The sequence below is a fragment of the Seriola dumerili genome, unplaced genomic scaffold, assembly GCF_002260705.1.
Source record: "Seriola dumerili isolate Sdu_G_001 unplaced genomic scaffold, Sdu_1.0 BDQW01000068.1, whole genome shotgun sequence".
Lineage (NCBI taxonomy): Eukaryota > Metazoa > Chordata > Actinopteri > Carangiformes > Carangidae > Seriola > Seriola dumerili.
This window is the reverse complement of record NW_019174323.1, coordinates 1,935,016-1,953,888: the sequence shown is the minus strand read 5'-3', so window position 1 is coordinate 1,953,888 and position 18,873 is coordinate 1,935,016. Positions and strand designations below refer to the sequence as shown.

General features: G+C 40.6%; 2 protein-coding genes across 3 annotated transcripts in view; one reads left to right on the top strand and one right to left on the bottom strand.

Annotated features, from left to right (window-relative positions):
* LOC111219577 (vasoactive intestinal polypeptide receptor 1-like) overlaps positions 1–3,579 on the bottom strand; it is a 7,544-nt gene extending 3,965 nt beyond the window's left edge. Inside the window, exons 1-9 of the mRNA XM_022742295.1 lie at positions 3,526–3,579; positions 3,262–3,382; positions 3,073–3,180; positions 1,873–1,982; positions 1,670–1,767; positions 1,443–1,575; positions 876–1,029; positions 729–789; positions 583–649 (exon numbers count right to left, since the gene is read on the bottom strand). Coding sequence (XP_022598016.1) covers positions 583–649; positions 729–789; positions 876–1,029; positions 1,443–1,575; positions 1,670–1,767; positions 1,873–1,982; positions 3,073–3,180; positions 3,262–3,382; positions 3,526–3,579 — 906 coding nt within the window. The remainder of the gene's footprint in view (positions 1–582; positions 650–728; positions 790–875; positions 1,030–1,442; positions 1,576–1,669; positions 1,768–1,872; positions 1,983–3,072; positions 3,181–3,261; positions 3,383–3,525) is intronic.
* Positions 3,580–16,066: 12,487 nt separating this feature from the next.
* Positions 16,067–18,873, top strand: part of LOC111219558 (microtubule-associated protein tau-like) — a 28,598-nt gene continuing 25,791 nt past the window's right edge. For both annotated transcript variants that reach the window (XM_022742276.1, XM_022742275.1), the window contains exon 1: positions 16,067–16,222. In XM_022742276.1, coding sequence (XP_022597997.1) covers positions 16,112–16,222 — 111 coding nt within the window. In that variant the 5' untranslated portion in view covers positions 16,067–16,111. The remainder of the gene's footprint in view (positions 16,223–18,873) is intronic.

Below are 18,873 nucleotides of genomic sequence, written 5' to 3'. Positions count from 1 at the left end.
AAAAAAAAAAAAAAAAAAAGAAACTATATTTGCGTGGTGTGTTTTAAAGATCAGTAGGAACCAACGGCTGTGAGACTTGAGCGCCACATACGGGGTCAGGAAGTGCCAGATTTATCATTTAATACATAGAAACATATTTCCCAGATCATAGATTTCTCCTAACCTGTACTTGAATAAGCCGCGCTGCAAGTTGGAAGCTTCAAACTGCAGCAAATGTCAACAATTTGAATCATTTAATCAGTACATTTTTCAAAAAGTAATGTAATTATTGTATACTTTACCGTAATAAAAAGAATTTAATTATTGTACAGTTTACGGCAATGAAAATAATTATTACCGTGATGTTTACCATCCTGCACTGACTATTAGCTATGAGGCAGTTCATCTTTAGGGCAGAGGGTCTGGTTGATCCTCTCTGTTGCAGCTTTAATAAAGCCACTCTTTTTAAAATTTTTTACCTGATTTTTATTACAAATCCTGCCGCAGCTTTAATACATTGATAAACTTGTTCATTATTTTCTCCTGTTTGAATCTGTCTGTAGTGAATCTATGAATATATGTTGAGGGATTGAGGCTTCTTACACAGATGGAGAGCAGGATGGGAATCTTTATTATCCACCACAGACGGCTCTCCAGGTCGTCCCAGCAGCTGCAAACACAGACACAAACTCATGCATCACATTTAAATGGAGATGATTATAAGTATTTGCGTTTATATTTTTACTCACCCCTCATCCTCGAGCTGTTTTTTCAGCAGAGCCCAGATCACAACAGTGACCGTGGGAGCACCTATAAAATCACACCGTGAATCGGACGAGCAGAACACAGACCAGTGTAGGTGAACGAGCACAAATGCATACGAACGCAGCGCGAACCCCAGCCGATGACGGCGTAGATCCAGAGCAGCTTCCTGGTCTGAGTGAAGACGAGCAGCAGCACAGTCTGCAGGTACAGAGCCTCCACCAGCAGCCACCAGAAGTTAGACACAACGCAGAAGTGGAAGAACGTCACTGCTGCTTGACACCGGAGCTGCAGGGACACAGACAAATTCATTCATTAAAGTTTGATTATCAGTCAGATTTCTAATGCATTTTAATTACATCGTTACATCTAGCTATTTTGGTGATTGATTGATTGTTTCAGGTCATTTTTCAGGCAAAAATAGTAGAAAAAGTGCTTTATTTTCTGCTGTTACAGCTTCTCTTCGTCACATCTGACACTAAACTGAAAATCTTTGGGGTTTTGAACTTTTGCTCAGACAAAACAAGACATTTAAAGACATTTCCCTGGGCTCTGATTGGCATTTTTGACATGTTATAGACCAAATGATTAATCAGTTCCTCAAAAAAATCAATCAGCAGATGAATCCCTGATGAAAACAACAGTGAGCTGCAGCTTTAACTTGTCTCTAACATCACTGCCTCCTGCTGTGTGAGTCTTACTGTGGACACCGTGCAGTGGTCCGTGCTTTCGTCTGCAAACAACACGTCATCCTTGATGAACACGGCGAGACTCCTGAGCATGAAGGAGACGAACAGGTTGAGGTGGATGTAGTTGCGAGCGCAGAGCAGCTTCCTGAGAAGACAGAGGAATATCGCTGAGGACACGATCACACTCGCATGCACAGATCATTTTCATCCTTCAGTGAAGAGTTGACGTGAAAACTGACCTGAGGCAGCAGAAGAGCAGAGCGGCGATGAGGAGAGCAGCCAGAGAGACACCGTAACCAACGCTGTAGATCAGCTTCACAGTCTCAAAGTAATTTTTCTAGAGCAAAAGATGAAATATTCATCACACACTTTTTAATCTGAGGCTCCCTGCTGGCAGAGTAGAACTCAGGAGGAAACCAGGAAGTAAACCTCGTGTATCTACCTCTTTCCTCACGTCTTCATCCTGCTCATAAGCGTCAGAGTAACAGGCTTTGTAATACGGCAGGTTTGGTTTGCTCCACCCTCGGACTGTGCACTTCCTGCTGATGAGAACTGAAAAGAAAATGATTTCAGGGACTGAACATGTTCACACTGCAGCTGGAACCTGCTTGTCTCTACAAGAACACAAAATAGAGCCTCAGAACCGACAGCATCACCTCCCCTGCCTGCAGGATTGTGACAAAGCTCCTCTGGCTTTATAGACCCAACGAGGACTGAACATTTTTCAAATCCGCATCCAGTTTTCAGGCTAAGTACAATAAACGAGTAAATGAAAGGGGATTTAATATTGTTCTAACACATTGTAAAGACGGCTTTCAAACGGGCTCAAGAGGTAGAGCAGGTCGTCCACTAATCTGAAGGTTGGTGGTTTGATACCCGGTTTCCTCCAGTCTGCGTGTCAAGGTGTCCTGGAACAGGACACTGAACCCACAATGGCCCCCGATGATGTGCCATCGATGTGCGAGTGTGTTAGAGAAGTGCTATGTATAGAACTAGCGTTGTATGAATGTACAGTATGTGTGAATGGGTGATTGTGACCTGTGGTGTAAAGCACTTTGACCGGTTGCTAAGACGAGAGAAGTGTTATATAAATGTAATTACCATTTACCATTTACCATTGTGTAAGCAAAATATATCTTAATTATTAAATTAGACCTGGAGTAACTGCTATTTTTGGCAACAGTGGAGCAGAAATAAGACATCAACTTATAAATTATTTACATTATACATTACATAATGTATGTAATAATTAATATCCAGTCATTGTTTAGGGTCAGAGATGAGATCAACAAGAATGAACCTCAACAGTAAAGTTGTAAAACAAAAATAATGACTTGGAAAAAAAAATGCCTGAATGCAGATTGTCTGTGGGTTTGTCACTGGAAGCAACACCTCTCACTTCATGTGCTAATTTAACATATAGAATCTTTAATATAGAAAATACTTTTCGAGAGTTTTCGTTGGCGAGTTAAAAACGTGTCTGTGGTCACACCGGGAGAATCTGGACCTGTGATGTCAGTATTACACCGCTCTTTAGATTTAGTCCATTCGATGTTTCCTTCACTGCAGCTCTCAGACACAAGTGTTGGACTCCTGCTCGTTTCACGGACTGTTTATTAGTCAGCGTGAAACCTTCGTTCACCTGGAGGAGTTTCAGGTTTCATCAGCGGCAGGGGACAGTGGACAGAGACGACCTCATCTTCAGACGCAGCCGGCCAGCAGCTCACTCCATCCCACTCCACCACACAACCTGTGACACAAAGACACGTCCACATGTGAGGAGGGGCGGGGAAGGACTTGTTTCTACATCCTTTTTTATATTTTCAGTTACCTGCAGTTTTATTACTGCTTGAACTGAGTGATGCAGCGTCTGTCTCCATTTGGACTTTACACTCATTTTCTTTCTTCAGCAGATGAAGAACGATGGAACAATCTGGATGTGTTGAACTGACCTGATGGAGACAAAACTACTTTTCAGCTTCACTTTCTGCAAACCACAAATGTAGACACGGATGCATAAATTAAAAAGGTTAATATTTCTGTAAATAAAATTTTTGTGCCACATTTTATTACAAGAATTTCGTTGAAAACTCACCATGCATGTTGTGATGATCACCGTGCAGACGGCAGCAGTCAGGCTGAAGTCCATGGTTTAAACTGAACTGTGTCCACTGGTTTGAATCTCACTGCCCATCAAATCAAAGTGGATCCATTTTTGTTACATTTAAAAAAAAAAAAAAAATCCCTGTGCTTTAAATTTTGGTTTTTAAATCAGATATTTTCTCAAATTTCCATCTGAATATCTGAAATGTTTCCCCCTCAGCATCAGCATCAGCTCCAGCATCAGCTCCAGCATCAGCTCTCTCTGTGCAGCTGAGCCGATGTGAAGCGTCTCTGCATGAGATGACTGAACACCTGAGCAGCTTCAGCTTAACATTCAGACAAAGTACCTTCGTTCATCTACATGATTCATGATGCTTGCTGTTGACATGCTGAACATTAAACATCTGCATTAAATGATATATTTTTATTTTATGTTACAGACCCAAGTCTGTGGTTTATATATAATTGATCAAAGGCAGATCCTCCACAGCAGGAAGTTCTGCAATATTCAACTAAAAAAACAACACATGCTGAGAAAATCAAATGAGGTGAACAACCCTGCAGCACTGCACAATACATGTGATGTTAAATACTGAAGAGTGGTGGTTTTTATTGTGCCTGATGGAAGAAGGTGACACTCGCTCTTTGTTACAACATTTGAGCCTTGTAGTTTAGTTTTCATACTGTTTTGATTTCTTCTATATGTCTGTGTGTATATATATCTATATATATATATATATATATAGATATATATACACACAGTATATATAGTGCATTAGACTAGGTTTGTGTTTCTCTAATGGCATGTTGTGCAGTTCTTACGTTGATTTCATGCAGCAGTGAGGCAGAGCTGTGTCTCTGTTTTATATTCTCTAGTTTGTTTTTGTTTTACTATCATTGTCTTCTATGAGTTTCATGTGTGTTTTTATCGTATCTATTTGATGCCTTTTGGTTTGAAGCCCTTTGTAACTTTGGTTTTGAAAGGTGCTGCACAAATAAATCTTTACTGTTTGTGAGAGAATGTCTCCCTCTAGTGTTTGATTGTATACTTGTTTTTGGTCCAGTCATCTCCAGCTTGTGTCACTGTACATCTGTCCTTCAACAATGAATTTTGATACACTGAAAGGACTTTGCATTGATTTAACCCTAAACCTAAATCACCTGATTCAAGATAAACGCCCTGATTTTATCATAGAGCTAAACAGTGGCCCCAAATTCCCAAATATATCCTGTCAGAACCCTGTTGTAACTGAATTAGGTTGTGTTTCAAAACAGGTGAAATATCTACATTCACTGGAGGTTGTTTTGGGTATTTTTGTGTCTCTGACATTTTGTTGTAGTTTTTGTGCGTCACGCCGAGGTTGTTTGGTTTCTCTTTTGAAGTTGTTTCACGTCACACTGAGGTTGTTTCGCGTCTCTTTGTTGTTGTTTCGTGTCTCTGAAGTTGTTTTTCTGTCACAATGAGATTGTTTTGCGTCACTCTGAGGTTGGTTTGCGTCTCTGTTTAAGACGTTTTGCATTTCTTTGTGGTTGTTTGACTCTTTTCTGCAAAACTGTGAACAGTCACCTCACCCACAGGTTGTGATACTAACAGAGCCACCTCCTGTCACCCCTGTACTCCAACCACCCTCCTGCCTCCGTCTTTGATTTTCACCTTGTGTCTTCCACACTGGAGACAGAGCAAGACACATGTGAGTTTTTTAAGATTAATCCAGAGGAATTATCACAACTTGTCCGTCTGATTTGGATAAATCCATGTTACACAACTTTTTGTTTTACTCAGAGAGAGAGGGCAGATGGTCGCTCGTGTATTTAAGAATCTTCCAGACAGAAAAGCCTGAAGTCTGAACTGGCATCCGAAGAACTCATAACTGTGATGTGAAGTTCTTTTAACCGTCAACACTGATCTGAATCTGCTGTCACAGTCAGCTCCCAAATACTTGAGCCGCTGATCGCCCCGCCACAGTCTGGAGCTGCTTCAAAGAGCCGAGAGCGGCTGACGGTTAGTGTCAGCGACCAGACGAGGCTGTCATGGTCGAGGATGTCAGCATCCAACACGAGGACATGTTCGCCATGCAGCATTGTTTCACCACAGGATTCAAAACGGGAACATCGAGGGAGAAATCCAACAAAAATTTCCTTTTGAGTTAGACGGGAAAAAAAAATAAAAATAAAGTCAGTGTCCGTAAATCCTTCAGCTGCAAACAGCAAGCTCTTTCTCAGCAGCCAGACGACTGTGTTCACTTCATGAAGCAACATTACAAAGAGCTAACACCAGTAAATCCACTTCTCAAGGAACACATCAGTGTTGTGCAAGTTTTTACTACAGAGCAGCACATTTACACGCTGACTAGAGATGCAACCAACGATTATTGATTATTATTATTGATTCATTTATTATTCAATTATTTTCCTCATTAATCAATTAGCCTTTGCCTTTATATAACATCAGAAAATAGTTTCCTGGAGCCTGAAATGACTCATCCAGCATTCAAACAGTCCAAACCCCCAAATATTCAATTTACTATAAAGTTAGGACAAAGAAAATCAGTAAATGTTCACATTTGAGAAGCTTAAGAAATAAAATGTTGGAATCTTTTACTTCAAAAAATGACTAAAAATGACTAAAACAATTATTCAGTTATCAAAATAGCTGCTGATTAGCTCTCTGTTGGTGGAATAGTTGCTTAATAGACTAATGGTTGCGGGTTTATTGCTGAGCAGCATGCTTTAGTGCGCATGTTATTGCCACAGATTTAGTATTTGACATTTGCTTTAGACAAAAAAAAAAAGGCCTGAAAATCTGAATTTACGTTGCTGCCATGTCTGGATGTACAGCATGTATGAAGTGTAATGTCCCACACACTGTAACCTTTATGATATTTGCTGTTGATAATTAGTGGTGCTTTGTAAGCTAACATACACTGAACATATTAATTATGGCTTCATTATTGTATATTGAGTCACATTTTATAGGATATTTGCAAATACTGGTGATTACTGCAGATCGCATTTAAAATGGTGCAAAATACACAACTATTGCTACTGTGTTATGTATGATATAATTTTCTCACTGGAGATATTCACACATCCAAACGTCTTAGATGCATGTGCGTTGGAAAGTGTCCACTCATGAAAAGAAGATCATCCCACACACTGCTCTTGCTTAGCATCACGATTTATTGATTAAAACTTGACGTTTCGGTGTCTCTCATCCTAACATATAAATTGTGATGCTAAGCAGTGTGTGGGATGATCTTCTTTTACAAGACCAATGTATGATATAAAAAATACTGAGCGTTCAACAATGTGAACAAGATGTTTGTTTTTGTCTGTTACTGAATGGATTTAATCCTGTATAGTCTCTCTACTATACTCTATATCTTCCTTCATGACATACTGTAAATCAGAACAACTTCAAATCTTCGTCTTGCTCCTGTGATGTTGATGGACAGAATGAAATGTGAGTGAAGTGGCTCCTCCAGGTGACAGACTGCCCACCACATGAGGATCTATAAGCTGTGTGAAGGGCGACGGATTCCACTGCAGCAACCTGGCCCACAGTGAACTCCCGCCACGGGATAAATCCAAACCCTCTTCAGACACACTGCTCGTGGCAGCTGTTGTACTGGGCAGGTTTCCAAAGGCAGAGACAGACAGAGAGACAGAGAGACAGAGAGACAGACAGATGTGTGGTGGAGAAGGAAAGAAAGAGAGAAGGCACAAAGAGTGTCGTCCTGCCAACACATCAGAGCTTCAGCGTTCCCAAACAAAAATCTGAGCGTCAATAATTCCACTGCTGTTTTCCGGAGCTGAATGGTTTCTCAACTTAGTGTAAAAGTTGGCACGCTGTGTGTGTGTGTGTGTGTGTGTGTGTGTGTGTGTGTGTGTGTGTGTGTGTGAGAGAGATAGTGGGAGGCCACGGGCAGGCCAGTGAAAGAGCAGTGACACAAGGGTGCACTTGTTCAGTCCCCCAGGCCTCCTCTGGTTTATGTGCCAAGGCTCGACCTTTGTGTGCCGACCACACTGATCTGTTACTGTAGTACTGTTCGGTGTGGACGTCGTCACACAGTCACTGCTCATTTTAAATAGAATACAGCTATTTAAAACCATTAACATGTTTTTTTACCCTTTAACTCCCACTTAAGTGGCTTTAAGGCTGATTGAAATCATTTTATACCAGTTTTCATTGAAGCAACATGATGTTTACACTCAAGATATTTTTTTATTGGCTGCACCTGCAAATATTTTAGACTTCTTGAACATAATTTTATTTTGACACATCTGGCATCTTTGGAATCTCTACTAGAATTCAGAATAAAGTCTTATGGGTTTGATTAAAGTTGGTCTGCTCAGTGTCAGTGAGTAAAGACTGATCCACCGTCAGGCCGCTGTTAAAGAGGTTCATTATTCAGAAACATACTGACCCTATTCACAGATCTATTCAGAAAAGAAGTTATTAATGCACGAGTACAAAGCTGGAAGCACACAAATATAATTGTATGCTGTTGTATTAAGATTTACTTTAAATGGAATTAAGGAGTCAGATTTTCAGTTAGGCCGCCAGAGTTTTGAAAATAGAGGTTTTGACTCCATGTCCTTAAAGGTCTCTGACTCCACCAAAAATAAAGTAAATTATGTGAATTTTTCATATTAACTCGTTGTTTCCCATAATGAAGATTTAAAGTATTAAATCTGTGACAGCTGTAAGTAGCTCTTCTGGACCTTTCAATCATACATCATGATCTTCAGCAGCAGCTTGTTTACACACTATAATATGTATTCTCAATACTCAATAATGAATCCTTTCAATATGTTGTTGACCTAAAATTAATTGAGTGTATGAAACAAACCTAGAATCAGCCAATAAAATATCCATGTACGGATTTTGACTTAAACATTGTCCACACGTTTAAAAAAAAAATAAAAAATAAAAAAAAAATCCCAGAAAAAATGTTGTTAGTGTTACAAGTGATTCATTCACAGTTTTACTTGAGTACACAGGTATGAGCTGCTTCAAGCTTTATTTATATAGCACTTTTCATTCCAGGGGGAAACACAATCTGCTGCACAAAGCAAGAATTATCAAGGAAGTTACAACCACAAAAACTTATGTTGACAGTAAAGATAAAACACAAACACACAAATGATTCGCATGAATTAAAAACCTTTAAGAAAATATAAAATAATTAGGACCAACAACTGATCAAAAGAAAATGTACTTAAAGTATCAAAAGTCATTAAGCAGAATGGCCCCTGTGTGGCCCCTGGGTCGTTTTATTGGCTCATTGTGAATCGTTGGAGGTGGAGCCGATTGGAACTGTTTCCCATGCAGTACAGCTGGATGTGTAGTCTGAAACAACGCGTCATATTTTTACAAACCACGGAAAAAAAAATCTGAACAGCAACTGCAAACTGTTGCTGTCGGATTTAAAAAGCAGAGTAAAAGAATACACTGGCTCTGTGTGTGTATCTGGCATTAAATTGAACTACTCAAGTAAAGTACAAGTACTTCAAAGTTGTAGGCTACATAAGTACAGTACTTGAGTAAATGTACTTACTTACATTCCACAGCTGCCTCAGTAAAAAAACAGGGGTGTACGCATACTTTTGGCCACATAGTGTAAAACAGAAAATTCACTTTATCTCAAATGAATTTAATTTTCATACTGTTAGATTATAAAAGTAACTGTTGGAAACTTACATAAAATGAAAATATAATAAATTATTTTGTATTAGAAGAGCATCATGATTATGTTTTTTTTTATTTTTTGTGTTTTGTTATATATATAATAAAATATAAAAGAAACAGTGTCTTCACAAAGCGTGTGCATGTGCGCCTCTTTGTTTACAGGCTGCATGGAGGCAGACGGACGGAGCTGTGGAGAGGCAGCACACAGGTTGCATTTCAGGACAGCCAGTCATCGCCCGGCTCCTCTCCGCTCCGCAGCGCCCCTCTCCGGCCTGCGGCTGCACTGCGAGGAGACGCTGCGTGTGTATGTGTGTATGTCTATGTGTGTATGTGTGTATGTGTGTGCGCCCGGTGACCGACTGCCGCTGAAGAGACAACACCGCTGTCTGCGCTCAGGTAAGAAAAACCCCGACACATTTCTTTTATTTGAATCGATCCGACCTGCACCGAGACACGGGAACGAGACCCGCGAGCCGAGCCCCGCGTCGCTAAATCCTCCATCGGCGTTCGTCTTGTCACTTAATATTTTTTGCATGAGGTGGGAGAGGTTGGGCCTGTGTGCGTTACACGTATAGAAATATCATGCACATGAAATGAGACATTTTTCCTCGCATCATATGCAAACGCACGCTCTCCTGCAGCAGCTTATTTCACATGTTTATGCTTTTTGTTTTTCTTTTTTTTTTTCTAAACAGATTTTTTTATTGATCCTCTTCTACAACAAACACAGAAACGTGTTTTTGTTGCAGCCATCATCGCTCCAGCCCCGGAGGAGCAGAGCAGTCACCTCCCCACTAACACGGGCAGATTGCTTTTCTTGTTTTCTCGTCCTTCTCTGCTAAAAAAAAAAAAAAAAAAAATGTCTCCATCCTCCTCTGGAGCAGGTTCTGCTTTCTCTCCTGCCACTCGGATATTGTCCTTGCGCGCGGTAACGAGACTAATCCCCGAGAATATTTATAATCTCATTATTGAAGGCTGTCAGGAGGACGACATGTTATTCCTCTCTTGATATTTACTCCAGTTTATTGGCGGTGACCACTTCTTTTCTTTGTGTCGTCTCATTTGAGCACAGTGTGTGTGTGTGTGCGTGCGCGCGCGTGTGTGTGTGTGTTGCTTTTTTTCCTCTCCCGTTATTCTGGATCTTTCGCCTCTTTCTTGCATCTGAGGGCCTGAAGAGGTTTCTGCCTTTATTATGTATCATAAAATCCTGCATTTAAATTTTTAAAAAAAAGTGTGTGATGCCTTCATGTACCACCTCCTGTATGTTCATATTCTTCCATTATTAAGAGAGTAAATGATGATGATGTAGGGAATCGGAATGATGCGGCGCCTATGTGCGCAAATGCCAAGCCCATTTTTCATGTGATGAACGGTGGAGAGTGTCCGCACAGCAGCGCAGCGTCTCCCGCTTGTCTCACAGCCCGAGCAGTGAACCGGGCTGCTTATCTGACACATATGGGCTCTTCAGTAATCCGCCCGGGGTCAGCGGACACGATCTGATCCACAGTAGGTGCGTGAAAGCCTCTCACCATGAACCCTCTCTGTAAAACCAAATGAAAACAATAGGCCAGTGAAAATAATACCTGCGGTCTGGTGGAAGTGGAGGGACGCACTGGAATGAGGCTCTTTCTTCGCCTCGGCTCGGACACACCTCTTTCCCATCCCCGTGGGGTTTTTTTTTTTTTTTTTTTTGTTCTCGTAGCGCCCTCGTTACATCGATTTCTGCTACAAGGCGGGGACTGTAGTCTGTAACCGCAGCTTGAAGCCATTCCGAGCGGCCAGATGATGATCCGCTGAGAGGCATGAGAGACAGACACCTCGGTGTCTTTCTGTTACTGTTTTGATAGACAGAGCAGACAGGCCTTCTGCAAGTTTCTGCAGCGCTTTGGCACAAGTTGTTACTGGAGAGACGCACTGGTATGCACACACACAGGATCTCTAGTGGCCCCTCCCTCCCAGAGAACTGCTCAACTTGTTCACATTAAGGTTCAGATATTTTTTACCTGTCCATATGAACCATAGGCTACTGTAACCAATTCTCCCGTCCATACTGTCAGTGAAGGGCTCACAAGGTAATATACTATTAAAGGGCGCTCCACTCATTACCAAGCCAAGCTATCCTGACTTTATGGTGCGTTCAATTTGACCTGAAGGTTGGAATTTCTGAATTCCCAGTCAGAAATTTCAACCGGAAGGCGTCCTGAACTCAGAAAATTGGAAAACTGCAAAATCCAAGATGGCTGCTCTGTGCATTAGCAGGAGTGAAAGCTGTAGTAATATATTGCTTATTACACACAGAACTGCCCAACTTCTATCAGTGGAAATGTTGCTAAAATACACCATCATTTGTAACCTATTTTCAAGCTCAGGCCGAGGTAACCCTGAGGACGTCACTGTGTCATCAGACGGTCAACGCTGTTTGTTTCCTGTTTCCATCCGACAGCCAACGTCGCTTCGTTTAATCATTATCATGATCACGATTGTTCTTTAACCACGTTATTATTGTAAACAAGACGAAGAAGCTTTCATGAACCTTTTTTAATGAAGTTTTTATTTGAACCCAAACTGTTATTTTTGCACTTAAACCAAAGCTTAATCACAGCATTGTCACGTCATAAAACCTATTTATTTTATCAGATTTATTTTTTATTTGAACAGCTTAGAAGTCGCAGACGAATGATGCTGTCCTGTTGATGGGACATGAGATCAGAAAAGGTTTGTTTTTCTAGAGGACCAAAGGTGTATTTTGTCATTTAATTTGAAGGACTTGTGAGTAAAATCTGTGGATTTTACCTTTTTTAATTTTGGGTTTTGAACCACAGGTAAACGTGAATAAAATAAACGCTTAAGCCTTTGAAAACACCAGGAACAACGATGGAAGTAAATCCAGGACTTTAATGGCTCCGTTTATAACAAACATGATTTATTGAATTTCATAAATGTTTTCCAATATTGTCAATAAACCAAACAAATCATTCATCAAGCAGTTGAAAGGAACTCTACAACACTGCACGTGGTTGTGTAGTCAGTAGGCTAATCGTCATATTAAAGCCTTTAATTGAAACAGTCCCTGCTCCTCTGAATTTGGCTGCTGACTTCATCCAGTTGTCACCTTCACCAACGCGGCCTCCAGCGTCAGCCTCATGAAATGAATCCACGCTGTGGTGCTGCATTTAGCAAAGGCTGTCAGCTCGTTGCCTCACGCAGGCTCCAGTCCAGAGGTGGCTGAGTCTGTTTGGACGGGGCCTGGCCGAGGAGCTTAGGCTGGCAACACCAGCAGCATCTCTTAGATTACGTCTCTGCACTCGAGCTTTTATATAAATCATTCAGATTTACTGTTTGACTCAGATATCTGCTTCACAGCTGAAACAATTAGACAATGAGTCAATTGATTTTGAGCCAAATGTTCTCTGGTTTCAGCTTCTGAATGTGAGGATTTGCTGATTTTCTGTGGTTTATATGATATTAAACTAAATATATTTGGTTTTTGAAAAGAAAAATACATTTTTTTCACTGTTTTCTGACATTTAAAGGAAAGAAAATCGAGAAAACATTTATCAACATTCAACAAATTGCCAATAATTGAGTGCAAATCCATTCCCAGGTAAAACAACTCCCCTTTCTTCACCCATGTGTGTATTCATTCATGTGCACAGTAGGAAAAAGACAGGATTGACCTGCGAGAGTTGTGACGACGTCAAAAGAAGTTTCTTGGACGTCTTTTTCCCTGATTCCGTTGTCTCGTTAAAGAGAAGAAGAAATGCCACGGCGAGCTTTAAACTGCATTCTTGTGCTCAGTTAATTGGCTCCATGCTGATGGAGGACTTTGGCTCATTGCACCAGTAGCACCAGTGTGTGTGTGTGTGTGTGTGTGTGTGTGTGGCAGCTCCGGGTCTAGTGTGCATATTGAAACGAGCAGCAGCTGCAGCATCTGATTATTTAACGCTCTGCACACCGTGAAAACACAGAAGACTTCCTCATAGTTTGAATTCCACGCTGACAGATTTTTAGTGACGTGTTTTTGACTCCTCTGCAGACTGGAGCTGAAAGTCTGCCTTTGATTATGTAAGAAATGTCTTGTTTGAAGTGGCTGCAGCGTCTTTAGACTGGGAGGAGGATGTGTGGAGAGGCAGCAGGGTGTGGTGGACATCCTGGAGGTGTGAAAACAAAGATGGAAAATGTGACTCCTAAACATGTGTATCTGTAGCTGCTGAGGCCCCGTGCGGACGGGCCCCTGCAAGATGTTTCCCCTCCAGCGTTCAGACGGAGGGCAAAATGGAAAACAGGGCTGCAGCGTCAGCCGCTCCACTGCAGGGCCGGGCCCACATTAGAAAAGGTAGAGCCGGTCTGTGGCCACCGGGGGCTGGGAGGCTGGGCGAGGACTCGGAGAGAGGGAATGATGAGGAAAAGTAGGTCAGAGATACAGAGGCAGTCGAGCATGAGAGCAGCATCCTCGTCTCTCAGCTGAGCTACAAGCAGCGCTGGTGAGCGAGCAGCACCGCACAGCTTCAGACACAACCCTTTGTTTGTGGCTTTTATCTGGTTTAGCACCGAAACGATGAGCAATTAGCGAAATGACATAAAATTAATGAACAGTTTTGAAGGAAAAATGCTAAATATACACATTATGCACTAAACATGCTCAGACGATACAAGCAGGTTGAACATTTCGTAGATAAACCCTTTAACATCCACGCTCCCTGAAGACACCATATGTTTACAGCTTAGGTTGCATTCTGTGAGATGCAGTAGAGCTGAAACAATAAGTCCATTGATCTGGGGCTGCAGATGAAGATTATTTTCATTATGATGTTCATTTTGTCTGTGAATCGGGTCGTTTGTTTTGCTTGGTCTGTAAAATGTCAGTGACAAATGTTCATCACAGTTTCCCACATTCATAGAAGCTTCAGTTTGAAATGATGTAAAATAGAGAAAAGCAGCAGATCCTGACATTTTTAGAAGATGGAAGCAGAAAACCAACATTTTTTTTTTTACAGCAGATTAATAATTTATCTGGGTCTGGATCTGGATTCTGAAATGTGAGGATTTCCTGCTTTTCTTTGTCATTTATGATGAAGATCGTTGGGTTACTCCAGTTGCTTTCTCTGCGATTGATTGATTAATGTACAGCTGTAACTAATGATTATGTTCATTATAATTTAATCTGTAGATGATTTCTTTGATTAATCTAATGAGGTTTGATAAATGTCCAGAAATAAAGGTATTTAGTTTAAACTAATGTAAAAAGCAGAAAATCCTCAGATTTTAGAAGATGGAAGCAGAAGTTTTTTGACATTTTGGTTTGGTTTAATGACTATAATAATTAATCATTTATCAAAACTGATTATTGATTCATTTTTGGCTGATTAATTAACTAATTGTTGGCTGAAAAGCAACCATTTTGACACCAGATTGATTTAAATCATTTCTCAAGCAAAAATGCCAGAAATTCTCTAGTTCCAGTGTCTGAAATGTAAAGATTTCCATGTTTTCTTCTTCTAATATGAAACTAAACTGAACATCTAAATGTTTTCTACTGTTGATCCAACAAAACAAGCAACTTAGAAGACATCACCTCGGCCTATAAGATCCTGTTAGGGGCTTTTTTGACTCTCTTCTGATAGATTTTATAGACTAATCAAGAAGATAATCAGCAGATCACTCAATAATGAAAATAACTACATTTCCCATAATACAACTATTTGTGTTTGACCATCCCTTCATGGTAAATCCACAGGTCTTTGTAACTCCAAACCTCCTTTTCTAAAGCAAACTGAAATAAATGAATTTGTAAAGTCAAGTTGAATCTCAGATAATCCTGATGACGTCACTGTGACATATTAAGGTTTCATTTTTCAGACTTGACAAAAACTCCAAACGTCCATTTCTATATTTTGCTCCGCTTTGGGTCATCACACTTTGCAAACACAGAGTTTCAGCCTGCATGTCTTGCTGCATGCTCCTGGAGCTGTGTCAACATCCTCTGTTGACCGTGCTCCTTGCAGAGCCGGGGCCTGTGCCAAGATTACATTTTCACACGCCCCTTAGAAGGACAAGCTGCATCAGCAGACCTCTCAGCCCTTTCCCCCTCATGAAGCTGCGACAAAGAGCGCTGTCACGTTCCCTTTCTGCAGCAGGTGAAATTTGTGTGCTTCTGTTTTGTCCCGAAGCAAATTATCAAGAGGGTCTGGCCCCGTCTGCGTCAGCACAAAGACTGAAGAACTGGTGTCCTCATGAGAATAAAAGCTCTATAGTTTGTAGAGCTGTTAATGGCGTTTTGTTCTTTACATTAGCATCAAACCAACTCCTGTAAATATAACCATGATAAAGACTAATCTATATTTCCTCTGTACATACACTTATCAGCTGAAGGACTCGGTTCTTATCAGCCTTGAGTTTGTTTGCTCTCTAACCGCCCGAGCTCCCGGATGCAGAGTGAACGAACTCTCAGAGGGATTGTCTGCGTTGGCAAGGGTGCAGCTCTCGTCTTGTTTGGATTCTGTCATGTGTAATGCTACAATGGGAGTTTTGTCCGGGAGCTGTGTGTGAGGACTGAGAGTACGCTATTCATCAGACTTTCTATGGGACACACAAATGTCACTCTACCATTGATAAGATATTGGGACCTCCCCCTTTTTTTAAAAAAAAAAGAAAAAAAAAAAAAAAGAAAAACTCTAGAACTGGTTTTGTTTATATTTTTGTTAGTGACAACAAATCCCACAAAAAGCTTTAAACCAACAATGCATTAGTCCGTCTCCCAGCGCTGTCCATCTTACTTTCCCCGCCTGTGGCTCTCAGCCTCAGAGTTGTTGGGCAGATAGGTCTGGTGTTGTGCTGACTGACGGCTGCCTGCCTGTTTGGAGTTTTCTATGCAGGATTGAGATTAATGGGAATGGGGATGTCATGTTCCTGTGTCACAGCCAGAAAAGTGAGGAAAAATAAGGCCATGAAAATGTCGACAAGCGTGGGAGAAATCAGTGCCGCTGTGCAGGTTGATGTGAGTCAATTTAAAGAAATAACAACTCCTAACAAACACTAAGTTATCTGCTACTAACGACCGCTACTCATGTGCCAGCTGAAAACAACGGTGGCGGGATGGATGAGCGACTTGCTGCTGATTGGCTGGACTAAAATTAACAACGCCTACCAAACAGAAACTGGCTAACATGAACTCAACGTAACGGCAAATCCGTCCGCTCCCTTGTCTGAAGTTGTAAATCTTTAAAAGCAGCTCACAAATATGTAATTTAACTTTTTTTTAAAAAGGCTAATTGATTTCCCAAAACAGCTGGGCACTGCAATTTTTAACAAACGTAACTCAAACAGGAGAAAATATTGTATTTGTTGGGGACTATTTTCAGTGGCGGATTAATCCACGTTTGGTGCTCTAGTGAGTATTTCCAGCATCAGGACAGTGTGTGTGTGTGTGTGTGTGTGTGGGACTGAGTCAAAGTAAACTGCAGCGTGTGTTTATGTTAATGAAGGAATATGTCACCCAGTGCAACAGTACGGCTCATTGATATGTTTTTAATAGTTTCTGGAAACAGAGGCGCTCTATGGCTCAGTGGAATAAGATATAACAGGCTCTGGACACACAGATAACACTTTGTTGGTTTGGGTATTTTGTGGACAATAATGTTTCCATATTTATCCTTTAACATTTTATATTTTCACTTGAGTGTATTTTTGCTTGCTTTCCTTTTTAAAGTGTTTTTAGTTTCCACTTATTCCAATTCATGACGTTTGTGCTGAGCGTGGAATGATGTGTAAAGAGCCAAGGTCAGGAGATATGAAGGTACACAGAGGAGAGGTCACATAGCTGAGCCAAGTGCAGCTTTAGACTAGGTTTTATAGGGTGGAGTAACCACAGCAACACTTTAGGCATTGCCCTCTGTAAAGAGACAATTGCATCAGGTGCAGTCACACAGCGCTGCAGTGGTGTTAAACAAGAGCTTAAAGAGGAACAGTTTAGGAGGAAGTACGCGGATCCTTTACAACAACACAACAATAGGTTACTACATTACAAGTACAAGTCCTACATTCAAAATCCTACTATACAGAAGTATTGCAGTGCAAATAAATCCACTTCAAATATGAGAAATAAAAGTACTTGACTCCTGATGTGACAGATTATTATAAATAACATTAGATTTTGGATACAGTTAGCTAATATTTAGTGATCTAGTGCCTCCAACAACATAAATCTGAGGTGTCATGAGATGTTTAATTGGAGAGAAAAGAAGATAAAACAAAGATCTGACACACAAAGAAGTTTAAATTCTTTAGACTTTTTTTGATATCTTCTTCTTTTGGCCTAAAAGAAGTTATAGGTATGTTTTGCTATTTCTTCATAGCTAACATTAGCATTAGCAGCTGTTAATTTACTAGTCTTGGCAAGAGCTAGACAGTGACTCGGGCAGGGGCTAGCTGGTTAGCATGCAAACTTCAGTAGAAGAAAATAAGCTATAGAAATAAAAGCAAAACAAGAGTTAAAATTAGTGTTTTAAATTGCTGGAGACAGCTCTTGGTGAGTAAAGGAATAAAGTTTGATGCTGAACTTGCAACGTTTCCTCTAGACTGGTAAGTAAACAGCTGCTAATGCTAATGTTAGCTATGTAGCTATAGCAAAACTTACAAATAGCTCCTTTATTGACCAGCCACAGTTAAAAACGGTAGAATGACATATTCTCAGAGCCGCTAAACAGTTATTTAAGAGGAGAAAAGTCTGTGATAACAGATAACAACTTATAGACAAACAAGACAAGGGGTCTCAGCTAGATGCTATTTTGTAGGTGCCCACAAGCCAGAAAGGATGGTAGTCACATTTAAAAATGTGTTGCATTTACATATATTTTTTAAAATGTAAAATCTTAATTTGTAAAGTGACACATCAATATATCTCTCTCATAAAATCTAGTATAGTAAAAAGTACAATATCACCCCCTGAAATGTAGAGGAGTGGACTTTTCACCACATACAGAATACAATATATAAACAATGCAGTTTCAATTCTCCAATTTTGGTCCATGATAATTTCATATACTAATGGTGTAATGTATTTTTTGTTTGGTGCAGGCTTTAAGCAGCACCTCAGAGAGATTAAACAGACCCGTGTTTATGTGCCAAAGTGGGCATGAGGGTGAAACTAAAGATCAGGAGCCGGTAAATCTGCATCGCCATACAAACACAGAAAGAGCAGTTTGGATGCCGAGACTGATTATGCCATAAGCTGTCTGCACTGGCTCGGGTTATAAGTTTGTGTATGTGTGTGTGTAGTGTGTAATAGTGAAAGTGATTGTGTGAGAGGGCAGTGAAAAAAAAAATATGATTCAAGCTGAAAACTACTGATGTAACCAGAGGCTTGGGTTTAATCCGATATGTAATCCTCTTTTTATGAGATTTGACGCAACTCGCATCTCGCCTGTTGAGGGAGCATGTCAGGACAGTAACGTCCACTTCCTGTGGTACAGTATGCAGTATTGGCATCTTCATGAGTCATTCTGTGCTGAAATATGGCGGTGAAGTGCTGCACAAGTTTTGTCACAGGTCAAGCGGGTCCCAGAGGTTGTCAGGGGGTGTTTAGAAAGTGAGGACGGCGTGCACATGAGCAGGAGGAACTATTTTTATCTATGGGGCTGTAACATGAAG